Raw genomic sequence first — 20,492 nt, 5'->3', positions numbered from 1 at the left:
CTTTTTTACTTCCAGGAACTGCTATAGTGTTTACATGCACAGACGAAAGAGAAAAAGACAAAAATATCACTAAATCAAGTTTTTGTTCCCAAACTATCACTCAAGGTCAAAAGTCACAAAAATAGCACTTAATGTTTTATCAAAAGTCACAAACTTAGGGTTTAGAGTTAAAGGATGGGATTTAAGATTTAGGGTTTAGGGTTTAGGGTTTAAAGTTGAAAAATGAGGTTTTGGGGATAAGATTTCAAATTTTGAAAAATAAAAAAATTAAAATTTTCAAAGGATAAACTTAGAAATGTGCTATTTTGGTCATTTTAGTTTTTGAGTGCTATTTTTGTGATATAAACTTAGAATTATGCTATTTTGGAGATTTGCCCCATATGAAATCAATAAAACAGTGGCCATATCTATATATTGTTACACAACTTTTTATTGCTCAAGCTTACATGCCACAGCCAAAGCTAGAAGTATACAGAATCTGTATATCATAATTGAAGAATTATACTTTTATAAAAATATCTTTTGGGAATAACACATCATAAACCTTCAAACTTTGGCTCTACACAGATTTTCTCAGTGTCAATGCTTTTTCATATATCTATAACTTGGCAGCTAACAAGCTCAGCAGCACCCAAGTCCTTACTCGCAATAACTTTCCAAATAACAGTATCTGACTTGTTAACTGCATCACCCTTCTCCTTAAAAGAACCTGAACCCAAAACACACTTGGAGCTAGAGCTAGAGCCTGATACGTCAGGCACATCAGCTCTCAACACCGTAACGTTACGATTATGATCTCTAGTAATGAAATGAAGCTTCCCATGAAACCCAGCAAGCAAATAAGGAGACTCCGAATCCGTCATGTCATAAACAGGCACTTCCCCTATAACAACTTTCCAAGCATCTTCCTTCTGATCATAAACCTTAATCTTCCCATTCTCCATGGAACTAGAAGGATCAAAAGCATACAACTCCCCATCCACCACAACGCTCAGCTTCGTCCCCGCCTGCCTCGCGGGCCAGCCTTCACCCATCCCAGACGGCATCTCCCCCCAAAGCTCCGTCTCAGGATCATAAACCTCACCTCCAACGTCCACAAAGAAAGGCCACGAGTATAAGCTCTGAGGCACGCACAACCTGCCGTTGTAGCAAGTCATCCCCGTGGCGATGGGCTTCAGCAAGTCAGCCAAGAAGGCGTTGGGCAGCACTTGGGCCTTAGTGAAAGGCATGCTAGGGACTTGAGACCAAACGTCGGTGGTTGGATCGTAAACCTCGGCTGTCTGAAGAGGAGATAAGCCTCCACGTCCACGGTCAACGCCTCCAACGACGTAGAGCTTCTTATCCAACACTCCTGTTTTGGAGTAAGCACGGTTGGCCAGCATAGAGCTCACTTCGCTCCACGAGTTAACAATGGGATCGAATCTCCAGACGCAGCTCACGGTTTTGGACTTGGAGAGCCCTCCGAGAACGTAGAGACACCCGTCGACAGAGCCAATAGCGCATCCGCAGAAGGGCATCTGCTCGGAAGCGTCTCTTCTACAGAGCAAGCTTCTTACTATCTCACCGACTTTGAGGTTCCATAAGCTCCTTCTAGACTCCTCTTCGCAGACGATAACAGGCATTGGAGGCAGTCTCTGCCATCGGGTGGAGACAGGATCCAAAGCATACCATAGAAGCTTATCATCTTGGCCTTTGGTCAGCACGTAGAGCCACTCCTCGGTTATACCAAGCTCTTTCCTCAGAGCATAGACCTCGGAGGTGGATACGGCTGATCGCCACCTCCGTGAGACTAACCGAACGCTCGAGTAGCAGATTCTCGGGAGCCTAGCGAGAATCTGTATAGATAGCTCATCAGGGAGGTTAGGAATCAATCTGCAGTTGTATTCTTCTTCATCGTTTAAAGAAGATAACTTTCGTCTTTTGCGAGATGAGTTTGAGGGTTCCTCGTCTCGGCTTGTTGCTTTCCTCTTGGAACAGCTCAAGCTCATTACAGAACCCATCAGAGCAATTAATCAATAGTCTCTGCAGCAAAATCAGGACTTTTCACGATTAAAAGTAACAAACTTTACAATCAAGAACACAAACCCACAAGTCCTAATTACATACTTAGTGAGAGGATTCAGAGAGGATCAAGGAGACAAAATGAATTCACCGATAAGAACCTTTAGGATCATCGTTCGAATCTAAACTTCAGAGACTTAGTAACAAAGCTGGGAGATGAGAATCTCTTACCGAAGTCGAGAGAGAGATCGAGGAGTTAAGATAGAACCTTTAGATCTATCCGAACCACACGCATGTTTTCGGAATTGTCTTTTTTCGGATTGAAGATTGTGTTTTTAATTTTTATTTTGGGTTAGTTGAATCATTCGACGCACGGTTTTTTTAAAAAAAATTTAATTTGTTCTGGGGACTGTGTGTCATTTAATGATGACCGTTGGATTGATGAGATGATGTGTAAGTGGATCGGATTTTTAGGTAATCCGGTCTGCTTCTTCTAGAAAGTCAACTAAACTTCTTCTTCCAGAGTCAACAAAAATCAACATTAGTTTTGTTGATTATCGATCAGTGAAATTAAAAATTCTTTTGTGGTGAACGAAATAACAAGCTGTTGAAGAAATGGTAGACTCTTGAATATTCTCTCTTCTTTGGTTTTTAAATTTGCATATGATATGGTTTCTTTATTTATTTGCGTTAGAATATCTTCAAAAGACACTCTATAACTTCAAATACAAAGTTTTTGGCTCTCCAAAAAGGAACTTCAAAACTTCAAATTTGAAGTTTCATATTTTTCTTTTTTGCATTTTGGTCTCTACAATTACAAATCACATTTATAATTTTTAAATATTTTTTAGTTTATCGTATTAATTCTTAAAATTTTATATCTTATTAAAATTTTAATTTTTTTATAAATCTAAGTTTTACACATAAAATTAAATAAATAAAATAAAAATAAAACTTTAAAATAAGATTATAAAAATTTACATGAAGACATAACTATTACAAAAATTTAAATATTACAACTACACTAATAGTCAGGTAAATTTGATCGGAACCTCCAAATCTCAAAATATTGTAAACAAATTTTGTGTAACCGAAGATGGTTGTTGTTGTTTTGATGTATTTTCCGTACAATTCTTTCTTATTCAGATCGGATTCACGAGTATTAATATCATCGATAGAAGTTAAGTCTTTTAGCAATTTTTTTTTCTCTTTTACTTTCTTGTTCAGATCTAATGTATTTACAAGTCTAAGATCACTCGATCTCAACAATTTTTAGTTTGTAATCTACAAATTAAAAATAAAGAGAAATATTTTTTACTTCGAAATGCATTAGTTGATCATATATATATTACAAAAATAATTTTATTGAATAATATGATATTTTGCTTGAAGTTTAATATTAATTATGTTGTTTCTATTTAAAATTTCTACTTCAATATAACATTTTATTAATTAATATTGTTGTAATATTTTTATATATGTGCTTAGTTATCTACAAAAATTTTATGAATTTAAATTATTTATGACAAATATAAGGATCATGATATAAAATACAAATAGTTTTCAAGTTAAGTTTGAAGTTTTTCTTTAGGAGAAAAACACTTTGAAACTTCAAATATAGAGTTTTGGAAACTTCATAATAGAGTGTATTTTTTGACATCTCTTAGAAACAAAATTTATGAACTGCGTTGGTGTTTGGTTTGCTATCAAACCTCCTCTTCCCGCCAAACTCGCTTTAACTGATTAGTCTACTGGAATTTTTATTTGATTTCAACTATCATTCATGTGTATGTATGTAACTTGTAGTATAACTTAGAAAAGTTCTTTTGTTGTTTTTACGACATTGTTCTTCTTTTTGTAACTTCATTTCCTTGTAGCGTTATCCATTTGATGTAGTAAATAATTAATCATAAGCAATGGATAGTGTGTCTTCTTTTGAGCGAGCTGTGACTCTACTGGTAAAGCACTGGCTAGTCATGAGATTTTTCGCTTTCTGGCATTTTTTTTTTTTGTTTTGCTTGGGACATCCGATTAAACGTGTTCTGGCACTGCTTGTTCGGGACTAAGTAGAGCCATACTTCCTGCACTCACAAGGAACACAAATCTCTGTAGCAAAGTTGAGGAGGGATCGATAAAAGATCAAAAAGCTTTGAATATTCTTCTGTTTTCAACTAATATGAGAACATTGTCTGATCTGTTCATAGAACAGAAGGAAAAAAAAAATTGTTTCATTCACTAGGACAAAAATCATTGAGTCAAACTCCTAGTTGGTGTCAAGATAATAGCTAAGAATAGTCATTAACTCCTCTCAAACACTAAAAGAATGACATATAATATGAGACATACAATGCATTATAGATTATTCTATTCCATATTAGAAAAATCAAAATATTTAATAGCATTGTGACATATCTATATAGAACTTCAGTCATGAACATATATATGCAATAGAGCAGTGGATAGTCAAGTAAAATCTAATCCACAAAATAGTTTGATAAATGGCTGCATCATTATAATAAGGATATTGATGCCAGAAGAATCAATTACAGTAAGACATCACGGTCCAAAAGATCCAAAAGCTTGAATATTTATCTTTCTGAAAATACCAAAGAGTATCAATCCTTCACGACAATTAATAACATTGTTTCAATGATGCACGTGAGAACAAACATGAAACCAGTGTCTTGTTAAATCATACAACGTAACAAAAAACGCTTAAGGTTTAATTAAATAAAAGGACAAAAACTGGAAGGAACAAAGAAGGCACTCTTGTGTGTTCAAAAGGAAACTTTGAAAGGGCCACATTTTGCATGGATGATGAATCTTACAGTTAAGTCTTAGTCTTCGCTATGATTTTAGGAACACTTAGTACAATGTACTCAGTACCACATGAAATTATTCAAATCCACACCTTACACTCTCCCATCATCTACACAAGCGCAAGTCTAGTTTTTCACCACTTACTTGCAGTCTGTTATGTTTTTCATCTTTCTAATGTTCTTTTGTGGGTAAGGTAAAAGTGTAAGGTAGAATAATGACAATGATGACAAATAGCTGGTGAGAGAGAGTAGTCGTAGTAGAATGATAAGGGGCCGACCTTGATTTAGATATAGAGATAGGTCCACACAAAACCGTAGAACTAATGATGATATTTTCTCAATTTACTTTTATGTTTAAGAGCTAGTAAACTCTCCTAAAAGGAAACTTTGACTACTAATTTAAACATAAAATCGCACCAAAGTCCAATATTGTGTACCTCTAAAACCCTTACCTATTACTAATGAATCAATACCTCCTAAGTTAAAAAAAAATAAAAACCTCCTTCTCTCTTATAAACCCTAAACCATAAGAGATAACACAATTATTGACTGATAGAGAAGTTTATTTATCTTTCTTTGTTTGGTTAGTAACTGAGATACCAATTACTAATCATATGAACGAGAGCGACTGGGTTGGGCCAACCTATGGTCTACCGGTTGTTATGACAATAGCAACACCGAAAAGCTAAATTGGTATGGAAGAACTGCTGCTTAGTTGGAACTCCTTCTCTAGCGCCCTCGTAGCCAATGGGTGCTTTTCTGGTACTGAATGAGCTCAAGTAGTTGAGTAGCTATAGTTAATGGTACCAGCACATATGCCGCTAATAGCTATTTTACTATCTTTTCTTGCTAAAATGTACTTATCGATTTGTGTCATCAATTGGATTCTCTATGAACAATGAAGATCCTTTTCTAACAATGTTACACTTCCTTTGACAAATCTGGCCTCTCTCGATTTTGTCCACGTCTGTTGATGTAATATAATATTGATTGAGTCTTAAGTGAGTACAACAGCTACTACTACAAAAATAGAAGCAGAGATGCTTTTGGAAAAGTAGTAAATTTTTATATAAAATAATTATTACCAACCTTAAGCATCACACTTCAATCTACCACTTGATGTCTTTATGAAATTACAGCTGTCTTTTCTTGATATGACTTGTTCTGCCACTTCCTTCTCGCTCTTCTGATAATCACCCTTCTCTGTCTCTCCACAATATGATTGATCTATTTAGATCAATAATATCTACTCGATACAAAAATACTTGGAAGTCTAGCCCAGTTCATGCATTTTGTTGGTCACCATTCTTACTCAGTGCCTCTGTTCGAAATCTTTCTTGTCTTAGAGTAAAAGTTACGGTCTTGATCTATTACTTTCAAAACAAGTTTAGGGTACCGTTCTTTGTATATATAATTATTATACATAAACACTTGAACAATTTTCATGTACATGGATAAAGCACTCTCAAATCATCACTTCTAATCGTTTTTATATGAAGTAGGACCACATAAAAGAAAACGAGTTTGATATGTGTACGAATATATCATAACCACATACCTAGATACATATCTGTCTCCAGAAGTATACAAAACTGGCATTTATCATTTGATGAATTTTTTAGGTGTATGTATATATTTGGCTACATCAAAACAGTTATGATTGGCTTTCATACTTTTAATTCAACATTTTTCTAATTTTCTTTATGATTACATAAAGCATTGATTGTTTCACAAGTAATTTTACATTGATATCTTTTTAACAAATATTTGTTTGAGAGTTTTTTTACCAATATTTAATTACTGAAATTAAAACGGTTTTGCTAACCAAACTGGTGAAACATTTTTTGCTTATGATGAACAAAGATTACTAGTGTTGTGTGACAGCATATCTACCTTTGTTGTTTTATGTTTACAATTAACAGAAACATATTGCTTATGATGATTTATAATTTTTGGGCTCTTCTGTAAACTATGTAACACAAACACGATCAGTTTAAATAATAAATCATAACACTTCCGTAACTTGTTCTTCTACCGAAAACGATATTGTCTTATCACGAACTTATTTTGTGGAAACAAGGATTTTGTAGAAAATAGCATATCTCAAGATCTCAAGTGGGGGCTGGTTGACCCTCTTAAAAGAATCAAATTATTCCACATCTAGCTTTCCACCGTCCGATTAGAAATCACTGAATCAAAGATTAATCAGTACTTATCAGTTGCTTGCCACCTTAATTAATTAACAATCATAAGTTCTCCTCCTGGGTAGACAGGTAAAAAGTATCACTAGTCGTAGTCAGCTAACATTCAATTGATACTATAATAACGATTAGAGAAATGCTAAAAAAAAACGAAAAGTGTTTTCAAATTTTTTAAATTATGGGGATGATTGGTTGGGGCTGTAGATGCTCTGGACAGCCAAAATTTAGTCTACAGCTATATATGTCAACCAATCGAGCTTTGCTTTCCTTAAAAAATTCACAGAAAAAAAATCTCTGCAAAATCAAAATATGGCTGTAGAGAGCTTTATTTTCATAGCAAAAAATTAGTGCTTTAGAAATTTACAGCAAGGAAAGCTACAGCAAATAAATCTACAGATTAAATTCTACAGCAAAAAATATAAAGTTACAGCACTTACCAATCACCCCCTATGTTTTTATGTCTACGACTCGGATTTCCAATATGCTTTCATCTTGATTTTAAATATTTCAAGCACAATACATAAACATAATCACTTCTATTCAAGTATCAGTGATTTACAGAGAAGTAATTCACGATATCGTATGAACAAAACCAAAGCACTAAAAAATCATGCAGTATTTGTATGATCACTAGACAAATTTTCCAAATTTACCAAAACTAACGCATCAACTATATAACTCTAAAAAGAAAATTCAAATCGAGTAAATGGATGTAACAATCCTCTAAGTTAACCGGGCTTCGTGGTCTGGTGGTATAAGAACCTCGGATGAGGTGCCCGCCATCACGAGTTCGAGCCCCGGCCACAGCGGATTTAACATCCCTTCCGTTGGGGCGCTGGACCCCCTACGAAAAATAATTGGAAATGTGACTGCCCAGATACCAGAGTTACCAAAAAACAATCCTCTAAGTTTAGGTGGTTGAAAGCGTTACAAACGTAAGTTCTTTATGAGAATATCTTACTACAATTGTAATCAGTCTCGGATAGTTTCCACTTCAGTTTCTTATTGCAATATATCTTACATATAAATTAAATCTTTCATAGCCAAAATTAACTAAAATACCGAAACTGACACATCGGCGATTGCAAAAAGTGAGATCAACATGCCAAATAAGCGGATGTAACATTTTCCTAGCCGTGGACGATTAGAAACATTACAAATTCAATACAAATTCAATGATTCTCTACCGGAATGTTTTACAAGTCTTACGTAATGTAAATTTCTATGCAAATTTTGGTGACATTTAAATAAAAATCTTATCAAATCCTTCCGTAAGAGTATGAAAAGGGTAGACAGTTAAGAAAACTATCTAAAGGGAAAGATTAATACTCCTTCCTCCACTGCCACCACTCATTTATCTAAAGGAGTAAAACTGAAAGAAGGGAAAGTCTCTTTATAAAACCGAGGTTTTGAGTTGTCCGACGCTTCCCATAGATTTCATGGTCCCCTTCCTCCACTGCCACCACTCATTTCTCTCGCACCATCCTTTGTATTATATATACTAATCATACATTTTTAATCATATCATTATATTTTAAATAAACTAATTACTAAGCATGTTTAGTCTTGATGCGGATGGGGTTCATCCAGTGAAGCTCCTCTCGATGAGGTTTTTTCTCTTGGAAATTTGTCTCACCGGTTTGTAAAGCGCCATCTTTAAGACTTGATCATTGCCTTATTGGTTCTCTAGCAACAACTGTTATTAGACTACTACTTAGGTAAAGAGCCAATTTTTAAGCCATATTTCCTGAAAGTTAGATTTTAAACAAAGAAACGCATACTCCCAGCTTACTTTTTTCACATTCAAAGATGTATACTCTTAGCTTACAAGATGTATAAATTTATGTATTCTCCCTTTTGCATTTATTATATAGACAATTTGCACACCAACTCATTTATTAGATAAACATTCCTTTTGATATATCCGCCGTTAAATGGGTCCGAAATGCCACTTTCAAAATTTATGATTTATTCTGTAAATCAATTACGATTTCATTAAAATAGTTCCCAACGAATCTATCGTCGTACTACTACATAATCAATCTCGATCAACTAAGTCACTAGTGCGGCATCTTTTTTTTATTAATTTTTACAATACAATCTAAGGTATTGACTATTTTAATATACCAAGCAAGGTTTACTCGGTTAATATTAATATATCTAATTGTTGTGCTAGAACATAGTCTTATGCTGAAGAAGCTATTTTGTTAAAGAAAAAAAAACAATAAATGGTTGAGATGAGTTTTTCTAGACTGATGATGGCTTGCAAACATCACAGAGACCTATGTGCTAAAAAGAATTTTGAGTATGTGCATGAAACTAAAAGGATACATACAAAGAATCTCATCATTCCTATTTATTCTTTTTTGGCAAATGTTGAAAACTGTACAAAAAGGAGTTATAAACGAAAAATAAAATGAATTGGGTGAATAAAAAAATACTATTAAGTATAAATCGTTTTTCTTATTTCTACATTCTTGGAGAAAAACCCACAAAATCAGTAGCTCGAGGGAGGAAAAGAGGGAGGAAGCACCATCAAAGGTGAACACCAAACCCATTGTAAAAAATATAAAATTAATTGAAACCCCACTCAAAACCCTAAACATTCAATGGCTCCTTACTTTTATTAATCTTTAGCAAAGAAAGGGACCAAATATACGTTAGTGATTAGTATGTTTTAATGTTCATATCTTAACATTTAGACCAAAAATGTTTTTTGATCAAAAAAAAAAAAAAAAAAAAAAAGACCAAAAATGTTTTAATGTTCATTGTTGGAATCTCAGTATATAGACTTCACCATGAAATTTCAATGTCAAATGTAAAATACCTTTTGAAAAGACCTCAAGAATTTTACCACCAAAATAGACAGAAACAATCTTCTTATGGCTCCCTTATCTTTATTTTCTTGAGTCAGTTAGCTTAATATATAAGTACTTCCAATGCATAAACTCGACAGATGCCAAACAAGCAGCCTTGTAGTCGATGTAATTTGTAATATAGTATGCCATAATATTATTTAAAATCATCCAAGAATTGGTTAAATATCACAATCGGGTATATAAATCAAAAACGTTTGATACAAAAATGCCATACTTTTAAAGTTGCCTGACATCAAGAGTTTTGTAACTAAACCTAAATACTAAATGTTGACGATGGTATTTATTAGAAACTAAAAATGAAAACTCTGAAGTCTTATAATCATATATACATCCAAATACTAGGTATTTGGGCTCAATATTTTTTGTTTCTAATCTTTCTCCATTATTTTCCTGTATGTTTATATCCAACCATTATAAATGTTATTCAGAGAAAGAATCAATTTCTCCAAAGACCCGAAAAAAGAGAACTGATGGGCAGCTTCTACGCAGAGGAACAAACATATTACAATTTTCAATATATTTCTCAAGTGTAGGAAATAATAGACCCACAAAATTAGATAGATCTCATGAAAACAAATGTTGTCCAGTATGTCTTACTTTCTTGTTTTCTTCAAAAACATTTCTTCTCCCATTTTCAATTTATTTCTCGAGTATAAGAAACAATAGACCCACAAAATTAGATTAATCTCATGAAAGAAACGTTGTCCAATATGTCTTGTTTTCTTCAAAAACATTTATTCTCCATACCCTTTTTCCTTTCATTTTCAATTCTCAAAACTTTTTTTCTTCTTCATGTATATTTCCCATTTAAGAAAAAAATGGCAGAGAAAAAAAAAATCAGACAAAATTACCAATCATCTTTCCTCCTCAGTAGGAAACATTCATCATTGTACCCAACAATCACTTTCATCCTTTAGAATCAAAAACTTCAGCTTCCTCTTATTTCACTCTTCTTTCTTTTACACATTTACATTTTTTGACCAAAAAAAAAAAAAACACATTTACATTTACATTTACATTTACATTTACATTTACACTCGTCATACATATATACATACGACACGTATACATACATACATACATATATACATACGACACGTATACATACATACATTCACCTTCCACTCTCTATATAACCTTTTGATTCTCCCCTTTCCCTTTTCCCTCTCCTCCAATTTCCTCACCTCTCTCTCTCTTAACATCTTTTCAATTAGATCATCGACCGACCAAAGAAGAAACAAGTTAAAAAATCAGATCTTTTAACATGGATCCGTCCTCTGCAAACTCAGTGAACGGATACTACTCGTTTCTAAACAGATCAATGGATGATCTCGAGAGGGTTTACCTCTCAAACAACTTCATGTCCGTACAGTTTTTGCAGAGAGCTCTCTGTCTCCTCCGCACCTCTCACTCGCATCTCACTCTCCTCGTTCAGAAACTTAACCTCCCTGTCGGAGACAAATGGCTCGATGAGTATATGGACGAAAGCTCCAAGCTTTGGGAAGCTTGTCTCGTCATCAAGTCCGCCGTTTCCTCCATAGAAAACTTCTCCTCCGCCGGAATTTCAATCGCCTCCACCCTCGACGGCCACTATCACCACCGTCGTCTCTCCCCTCAGGTGTCTCGCCAGGTGGGTACTCGTAAAAACTGAATCTTTATTGTCTTTTTGGGACCAAAATTCTGTTTTGTCAATTACTCTGTTTTTGTGGTTGTTTTAATGGTGGTTCAGGTGATAAGAGCGATCACAGGGTGCAGGAGAGAGGCGATTGGGATAGAGGCAGAGAACAGAGCTTTGATGGAGAATCGAGTTCAGAGGTTTCCGTTTTGGTCGGAGCAGTCGGCGGCGACGGTGATGGAGTCGTCGACGAAGTTACAGAACGGGTTCAGTGGTTTCCGCGGCGTACTCTACGCGACGAGGAACATGAGCTCGCTTCTACTCATGGTGTTGATGAACGGTCTCGTCTACTGTGTTCCCAGCGACGCAACCCTTTCGCAGACGCAAACGCAGACGCAGAATCAGGTCAGCGGCTTCGCCGGAGCGATGGGGAGGTTGCAGCAGAGAGTTGCGGCTGAGGTGGGGAGAACGGGGATGAGGAAGGGGATACTGATGCATGAGTATAGGAGGAGCAAGGCGGCGTTGGAAGAGCTTAAGGCGGAGCTTGAGCGGAGAGGAGGAGGAGGAGGGGAAAGCGAGGAGGAGGAGGGAGAGAGGGAGTTTAGAGAGAGAGTGGAGAATCTGAAAGGGTATTTTGGTAATTTGAGGAATGGGACAGAGAGTATAGTGTCGCAAATCGATGATTTCTTTGATGAAATTGTTGAAGGAAGAAAAAAGCTTTTGGATTTCTGCAGCCATAGATGAGAATATCAAACGCTGACATTTTTCACTTTCATAAAGATGAAAAAAAAAAAGAAAAAATTTGGGTAGACTCTAGGCTTAGACGAATCATTCGGTAGGAGTTGTTGTAACTTTTTTTTTTTTTTTGTTATGAAAAGAAAATGTTAATTCGTCAATCTGCTCTACTTTAGTATTTTGATGTTTATTTTTATAATTCTAGAAATGGAGTTTATTCTCTGAATCATATCTAAAGTAAATGTCTCCTTTTCAGTTTTGGTTCCAGCCCGTTGAAGATGTTTGTTGTTCAATCATATTTCAACACATTAAAAAAACACAAATGTTACCTCTTTTTCAGAAACATATACTCAAATATGGAGCTCAAGTATGTGTTTTGAACCCTTTGAATGGATATCAAAATTCAAAAGCCTTCAAGTTTATATACCGGTTCATAAGAAGATAACCGAATGGTGAGGGTGATCTGATGTTTTTATCACATAACCGAATGGTGAGGGTGATCTGATGTTTTTATCACACAATGTCAAGACATTTTAAGCTGTAATATTATTAGACTTCTCATAGATTTATGGAATTCATATGGTGTGATAGATAACTATTTAAAATTATTGTATATTTCATTCATGAAACTCCATTAGAATCATTTCAAATGACTCGATATTCATAAAGTATATGGAATTTTAACGTACACAATGTAAAAATATTTTTAACATGGTTTACAAATACATATAAGATCTTATAATACCATATAAGTATTAAACAGACAATTTAGAATCGTTAATGAGTAAATACCATATTGCGGTTAGATTTAATTATATGGCTGGATTACAACAGTCTTGTCTCAAAAGTGATAGTTTAGTGAGTTATTTTTGATCATCCACCTTCACTAAGAGACGAGACCATATATCATTGGACTATCACAACTTAATAAAAAAAAATGGGTTGAAAAAGAGGTAGTCAAAAGGGAGTGCTTGTTGTCTCTTTGAGATAGTTGGTGCAGAAAGGTGAGCAAAGCCAATGATCAAAACTAGAATTTGATTTGATTTGATTCACATAGAGAGGAAGTAGAGAGAGATTAATTTGAATGGTGATTTTGTGGTGTTAATCAATAATAATGATGAAAATGGATCCTTTCTAAAGCAGATTTGTCTTTTGATTCTTTGGCACTCTCATCTAAGTTTATATGCTTTGGGCACACCTTTGGTGGCTTTTGTGTCAATTAATTATGATGAATACCAATTTCACACCCTAAATCCTGCCCCACCCACTGTTTTAAGACACTCCATCTTTACTTCTTTAAGTTTCTAATACTTATTTTAATATTTGCTCTACACACAATTCACTCATCTTTGCTTTCTCCTTTTTCTACACAACAGAACATCTTTGACAAAATATTCATTTTTGTATCTATGAGTAAATCTCGTCCCTTGAGAATCACTTGGTATATGTGTATCAATCAAGTACCAAAAGTGTCAATTCACTTGGTATTCCTCGGGTGTCCAGGATTAACAAAAAACAGTTGAACCCACTAGAAATATCATTGCAAACACCAATAATGTCAAACCTATTTTATTGAAATATCAAAAACGAGCCCAAAAACAATTCATTTTATATATGGCTACAAAATTGTTCAACCATCTCTATATGCCATAATAATAATCATCATCCCAAAACCTAACTTCACTAAGTGCATACAACAATAGAATTGACATTAGGCTTGTGCATTTTAACCTGGATCCGAAGACCCGAACCGAAACCGACCCAAAAATATTCGATCCGGAACCAAAAATTTACCTTTTGGGCAGTGTTTTTAAATTCGAACCGGACCGGCGGTCCGACCGGGTTCAACCGCGAACCAGACATCATTTCGGGTTGGGTTGATGCCAAAACCCAACTACAATTGAACCGGTAAAAAAACCATATTGAACCGTTAAAAACCCAGGAACCGGTGACCCAACGAACCGGTAAAACCCTGGTTCGTTTAAAAACCAAAATTTTGTTTAAAAAATAATTAGTTTTTCCTTTTTAAATAGGGTTTGTCAACAAACTGCAACTCACAAGGTATTGCCGTCTTTGACGTCTTATACTTTTGAGTCTTTGGCGTCTTATACTTTTGAGTCTTTGGCGTCTCTGCAAGACATCTTGCGACTCACAAAGTCACAAGGTATTTTCTACATCTCAAGAGGTATTGTTTTTGTGGGTGAGACTAATAATTAAAAACTTACGTTTGTGTCTTTGATGTCTCTTCAAAACTTTTGCAGTGTACTTAGCATGGAAGAGAATGATCAAGAAATTCCACTGTCATCAAATTCAAACACAGAACATCAACAACCATCACAACGTTCCACTCGTCAAAAACAAGATTTAGCATGAACATATGTCACTCATACTTTATATTCAAAGGGGAAAACCATTCTTACTTGTGACTTTTGTGGTAAGGTTAATCATGGAGGTGGAATCAATAGAATGAAACAACATTTGGCGGGAGTGAAAAGAAGCACAAACGGATGCACAAAGGTTCCTCCAGAAGTTCAACACGCAATGAGAAAATCACTGAAAGAAAATGAAGAGAAAGCAAAACAGAAGCGAGGAGTGAATATGCAACTTCACGATGTTGATGATGGTGAAGGTTCTACTCAAGTTTGTGTGCCTCCAAGTCAGAAAAGAAAGGCCAGTACGGATGTAAACTCATACTTTAAAAGGGGTCTAGAAGATCAGACACAACCAACTATAAAATCATGCTTGCAAAGTAAGGAAAAGGTTCATGATGCTGATATGGCTATATCATTATTTTTCTATGATGTATGTATGCCTATGAATGCAGTTAATTCTAGGTTCTATCAGCCTATGATCAGCAAAACTGCAAGCATGGGTCATGGTTATGTAGGGCCTTCTTATCATGCTTTAAGGGTTGGTTTACTACGTGATGCAAAGCTGCACGTTTCTTTGATTATCGACTCTTTTAGGAGTACATGGGCTGATAGTGGTTGAACTTTGATGGGTGATGGATGGAAAGATACTAGGCAAAGGCCATTGATTACAAAACAGGTTAGTTAGTTGTGAAGTTTATAACAAATATTAGTGTGTTATTATTCATTTGGTAATATGCTATTGTTTCTTTACGTAGGTATGAGACAAAAAGATCATATGATCCCTTTAATTATCAGTCAATTGATAAAACTGAGTTTTGGATTGTGGAAGAAAAAGGAGAAGGAGAACTCGATTTTTCTGAATTAGAAGATAAACTTCTTGAAGAATATCCTAAAGATGGCGAAGAACTCAATCATGGTATGATTTTGAATTTTATTTCAAAATATAGTCTTTTTAACTAATGTGTATATGTTTTTTAAGGTGATGAAGAATAGAGTGATAAAGACTTAGAGAGCAAACTTTAAATGTTTTTTTCTTATAAATTTTAGATTTGGATTATTCAATTGTTTTATTATTTTTATTACATTTCAGTTTGTTATTTTTGAAGATTTTCTAAATATTATGGTTATTGAAACATTTAATTTGAGATGATTTATCTTTGTAAAAATATACATAGAAAACATCATTAGATTCAGCTTAATCTAATCGAACCGGATCGAACCCGGTCGAATCCGGTCGAACCATAATGATCCGTGACCCAAAATATTTTCGGTTTGCTCGCCGGTCCGGTTCTAAAAACACTGCTTTTGGTCTAAATTTTTTTTACCCGAAAAAAACCGACCCGAATAGACCCGACCCGATAAGAACCGATTTGTACCCGACTTAAAACATGTATATCTAAAACTATGATGTTTTTGTGTTCTATTTTATATATATATATTATTTTATGATTTAGTAGAAATATCTTTTGTTAACAACATTTATTATTATTTTTTAACATTTTTAAAGTAATATAAAGCTTTAAAATGTAAAATTTAGAGTTTTAAAATGTTTTATTTTAATTATTAATAGTTTCATTTAAGTTGTTTTGTAAAATTTTAGATATATATGACAAATATTCAACTAAAGTTGATGGAATTGAGTATATCATGTCCTTTTCAGATCCTAAATACCCGAACCCGATATGAACCCGAAAAATTACGGGTATTTTATGGGTATTTTAATTATAGATCCGAACCGACCCAGACCCGAGAAGCACCGACCCGAACCCGAACCGAAAATTTCTAAATACCTATTGGGTCTAAATATTTAGGACTCGAAAAGACTCGGATCCGAAAAGAACCGGCGTGAACCCGATCCGAACGCTCAGGCCTATGACATGATGTTTGTAAATCCGTTTTAGTCAAGAAAGCTTTCCGTTTTCAGTCTAGAGAACTTATTTACTAAAAATATAAAAAGCAAATTTTCATCTGTACGCTTTTACTAGCTGTAAGAGCATCATCAAAATTATTGGCAACAATTAAGAAGAGATGCGTCTTTGGCCTTCAAAATTTATTTATTTTGAAAAATAATTTGGTTGAAAAACCATTAATATAAGTAGACAATATGGAAGATAGAAATATATATTATATTTGATCAAAAAAAAAAAAGAAATATATATTATATTAATATAATATTATAGATGAGGACATAAGTCACTATCCAAAACCAAAAACATGCAGAATCTATATGCTTTTAGAGACTCTCACCAGAATTCCATGCTTTGCCTCCCAAGTAGGACACCAACTTTCTCAGCTGATTTACCAAATAAACATTACAATTTACCAAATGCAATGATAACAACAAAACATATTCATAACAAAACTCTGTATTATTCCTTTTGTCACAGTTTCTTTTCTCTTTCTTCCTCAGAATGTAATGATTTTCCCTTAGTAAAAAGCAATGATTGAGGTCAGAAGCAAGTTTTCTTCTGCTTACAGACATTATTTGTGTTCCCCAACGCATAAACATCCTGAAATTACAGCTAATTTTCCAGAATTTGTTTGTTTTCTTCCATTTTCTATTATTATTACCATATGAAAAGATCATAAAGGGATATACTAAACACACCTCCAATGACTATGTACACAAGCCTTGAAGAATTACAACCATAGCAAGACAGGGAAGTTTGTTTTTTTCCCCCCACAAATGTTGATCTAAGTTTAGATGTAAATAGCTGACATTGTAAAATAGAGAAATGGGTGCGTGGATTTAGATTACCATGGCAACAAAAATGAGGGAGGTTTGTGCTATCACATTCTTTGCAGGCTGACTCACATGTCAGACGCAGGCATTGCAAACTGAGAAGCAAAAGCCTCGACTTGGTTCCTAAGATCTGCAATGTCCTTACAGTGATAGATGCTTTTGAGTGACTTCCCCTGCTCCCTTTGTGCAGCACTTGCTATCAGAGCAGCTCTATACAGAAACTCAGCCATTGTCTCAAAATCTGATTCTAGACAGCCCCTTGAAGTCATAGCCGGACTACCTAAACACAGATTACATGAAGCCCATGTAAAAAATCAGACAGGAAGAAAAGACACAATCCATAATATTGAAGTTTCCTCAATCATATGATTTGCTTTACCTATTCTCACTCCTCCAGGGGAAATAACACCGTTTTCACTGAAAATGGCGACTTTGTTGACCGTGATATGGCACATCTCGCATACTTTCTCATACACTTTGCCTGAAAATCACAAGCTTAAGGATTTGAGTCGCCTTTGGACACATAACTAGACGTACTTAAGTCACATAGAGCAGCTTATTCCAGTGTTGATAATAAGAGGAATTAATCAGATACCTGTCAATCCCAAAGGAGTCAGATCCCAGAGCATCAAATGATTATCAGTGCCATTTGTTACCAACTTGCAGTTTTTGCTTATCAAAGCAGATGCTAAAGCCTTGGCATTTTTCTTGACCTGGCGCATGTAAGCCTTGTACTCTGGTGAAGCGGCCTGCTTCAGGGCAATGGCTAGAGCGGCTATATGGTTATTGTGAGGACCTCCTTGCAGCGATGGGAAGACAGAAAAGTTTATTTTCTCCTCAAAATCATATTGGAAATTGCTCTCGCAGTGATTAAGATTTATGCTTTGCTTCTTGCCCTTGAAGCCTCTCCTGTAAAATATGATACCTCCCCTAGGTCCCCGGAGAGACTTGTGTGTCGTTGAGGTAACTATATCGCAATAATCAAATGGATTTGGACTTTCCTACAACATTTACAGAAACCAAAACATTCATGATAATGATCGATGTTCAAGAAATAGCCAAGCCGTAACTAGACCCTTTATAGGGGACTAGCGACTAGTAGGATTATTCAGGTCCTAGGGAATTATTGATTTATTTATGTATAAATTTTACATTTATATAACATATTTTAGGTTTTGAATTTAACTATAAAATTATTTTGATAATGAATTATAAAATATCAGATATAAAAAACAAAAGAAATTAGACAAATTTATGGATTTGTACTAACTAACATTATTGCTTAATTTAGACCAATTTATTTCAATTTAAACAAATTCAGAATGAATCATATAAATCGGATTTTAAGAGCATAATTTATCTGCTTATTTCCCTAGACCGATTTTTAGAACATTGGTAATGATACACTTAAGCCTCAAGTTTAATGACTGATGCCAAAGATTGAGAAAGAACATATATATACCTTGGCAGCCACAAGACCGCTAATCTGTGCCATGTCAAACATGAGAACAGCTCCACATTTGTCAGCAACATACCTAAACCTAGGAAAGTCCCAGTCTCTAGGATACGAGCTCCCTCCACAGATAAGTATCTTAGGACGATAGTCAAGCGCCTTCTCCTCAAGCTTGTCGTAATCAATGTACCCTGTACGAGGATCCACCTTATAGGGAAAGCTCTCAAAGAATATAGACGCACCAGAGACTTTCTTCCCACCCGGCGTGTAGTATCCATGACTCATATGACCACCCGAAGGAGAATCCAACCCCATGATCCGTTCACCAGGCAACAAAAGACCAGAGAAGACAGCGAAGTTCGCGGACGTGCAAGAGTAAGGCTGCACGTTAACCCCCCAATGCTCATGGTGAAGACCGAAAGCTTGCAGTGCACGTTCTTGGCAAAGAATCTCGATATGATCGATGTACTGGTTCCCTGTGTAGTATCTAGCTCCAGGCATGCCTTCTGAGTACTTGTTAGTCAAATGGCTTCCCAAAGCTTCCATCACCGCTCTACACACGAAATTCTCGGAGGCTATGAGCTCGATTCCTCTGAACTGTCTCTGTTTCTCCTTCTCCATGAACTCGTGAATCTCGGGATCTGCTTCCGAGAGAGACTGGTCGCCCCACGCTTTGACGGCGGCTCGTCTAGTTTCTGGATCAGCTGCGAATCGCTTGCTACTGCTGCTACCTCTACAGCGTTTTAGCTTCAACGGCTGTCCCAATAGGATGAACTCCCCCCTCTGATCATCATCAAAGTCTTCGTCTTTATCGACGATGGCTCGGCTACTCGATCCGGTGCCTTCGAATCTCTGCTCGAGAAGCTGGAGAGGGACGGGGGGCGTCGGGCTGGAGTCGATTTGAAGCGTGATCGAGTCATCGGCGATCGGGATTCGCGGAGGAGGAAGCGGCAAGGCGTGGGAGCTGCTGAATCCCAAGGAGAGATCCGATTGAGCAGCACGGTCCATGATCGAAACCGACAAGAAAGAAAGGTTGTTCCTTTGGATCGAATCAACAGAGACAGGAGCTGTGGCGGAGGCAAAGGAAGCTTCTTTTAAGGGTTATATACTGAAGAGGTTGTTGAAGTTTCCATACAAATTTGGGAGAAACCCTTTAAATATCAAAACCCAAGAGAAATCGAATTCGGATCTCTTCGGATGGACGGAAGCTTTAAGCTTATGGATGGGGAGGAAGAAGTTAATTTGGGGGAAAAAAATGAATAATGAAAATGGTTAATTGGAAGGGCTACCGGCTGAATAGGCGGCGCCCTCTTGTTCGAAACGAGGGCTAATGAGTAAAACCGGTAGTAGCCGGTGATTTCTTTCTGTTTCTGTAGCTAAACCAATCAAATCCTTGTAGGTTGGGCATTAGGGTACCCATTCGAATACGGTTTCGAATTTAATCGAGTTTTCGATTTTCGAAATTAAAGATTTCATTTCCATTTCCGTATTTATAAATTTTGGTTTGGATTCAGTTCGTATCTTTGCGGGTTCGGATAAGCCATTTAAATTATTTTTTAAAATTCAAAAATCTATATATACTTTAAATTTCTCAAAATCTAAAACTCAAATTCATATATACATATTTGAATAATGTATGTCAAAATACTAAACTTAACATAAACATTAGTTTGG

The 20,492-nt window shown here is 35.5% G+C and overlaps 3 protein-coding genes across 5 annotated transcripts; 1 reads left to right on the top strand and 2 right to left on the bottom strand.

Annotated features, from left to right (window-relative positions):
• Window positions 1-381: 381 nt before the first annotated feature.
• On the bottom strand, window positions 382-2,429 carry LOC106401444 (F-box/kelch-repeat protein At1g22040). Of its 3 annotated transcripts, none has more exons than XM_013841960.3 (2): window positions 2,233-2,429; window positions 382-2,022 (listed from the first exon to the last, which is right to left on the bottom strand). In XM_013841960.3, the coding sequence occupies exon 2, from the start codon at window positions 1,998-2,000 to the stop codon at window positions 591-593; it is 1,410 nt and encodes a 469-aa protein (XP_013697414.2). In that variant the 5' UTR covers window positions 2,001-2,022; window positions 2,233-2,429; the 3' UTR covers window positions 382-590. The 3 variants fall into 3 exon arrangements, with proteins under 3 accessions (XP_013697414.2, XP_013697415.2, XP_048612776.1); XM_013841961.3 differs by having other exon boundaries at window positions 2,107-2,364; XM_048756819.1 differs by having other exon boundaries at window positions 2,103-2,350.
• An 8,618-nt stretch (window positions 2,430-11,047) lies between these two features.
• On the top strand, window positions 11,048-12,411 carry LOC106399368. The gene is made up of 2 exons (XM_013839851.3): window positions 11,048-11,530; window positions 11,630-12,411. Exons 1-2 carry the CDS (start codon window positions 11,165-11,167, stop codon window positions 12,257-12,259), a joined length of 996 nt encoding a protein of 331 aa, XP_013695305.1. The 5' UTR covers window positions 11,048-11,164; the 3' UTR covers window positions 12,260-12,411.
• Window positions 12,412-17,148: 4,737 nt separating this feature from the next.
• On the bottom strand, window positions 17,149-20,091 carry LOC106401460 (serine hydroxymethyltransferase 6). The gene is made up of 4 exons (XM_013841980.3): window positions 18,828-20,091; window positions 17,961-18,366; window positions 17,745-17,846; window positions 17,149-17,645 (listed from the first exon to the last, which is right to left on the bottom strand). Exons 1-4 carry the CDS (start codon window positions 19,824-19,826, stop codon window positions 17,434-17,436), a joined length of 1,719 nt encoding a protein of 572 aa, XP_013697434.2. The 5' UTR covers window positions 19,827-20,091; the 3' UTR covers window positions 17,149-17,433.
• Between the last annotated feature and the right edge of the window lie 401 nt (window positions 20,092-20,492).

Source organism: Brassica napus, chromosome C5 (genome assembly GCF_020379485.1).
Source record: "Brassica napus cultivar Da-Ae chromosome C5, Da-Ae, whole genome shotgun sequence".
Taxonomy (NCBI): domain Eukaryota; kingdom Viridiplantae; phylum Streptophyta; class Magnoliopsida; order Brassicales; family Brassicaceae; genus Brassica; species Brassica napus.
The sequence above is the reverse complement of the archived record's forward strand: the minus strand, read 5'-3'. Positions and strand labels throughout refer to the sequence as shown.

Excerpts from the sequence above, each read along its gene's own strand:
- LOC106401444 (XM_013841960.3), bottom strand. The coding sequence starts at position 2,000 with ATGGGTTCTGTAATGAGCTTGAGCTGTTCCAAGAGGAAAGCAACAAGC.
- LOC106399368 (XM_013839851.3), top strand. The coding sequence starts at position 11,165 with ATGGATCCGTCCTCTGCAAACTCAGTGAACGGATACTACTCGTTTCTA. Across the intron at positions 11,531-11,629 it reads CCCCTCAGGTGTCTCGCCAG|GTGATAAGAGCGATCACAGG; the intron begins GTGGGTACTCGT and ends ATGGTGGTTCAG.
- LOC106401460 (XM_013841980.3), bottom strand. The coding sequence starts at position 19,826 with ATGGACCGTGCTGCTCAATCGGATCTCTCCTTGGGATTCAGCAGCTCC. Across the intron at positions 18,367-18,827 it reads GCGGTCTTGTGGCTGCCAAG|GAAAGTCCAAATCCATTTGA; the intron begins GTATATATATGT and ends TAAATGTTGTAG. Across the intron at positions 17,646-17,744 it reads CCCTGGAGGAGTGAGAATAG|GTAGTCCGGCTATGACTTCA; the intron begins GTAAAGCAAATC and ends ATCTGTGTTTAG.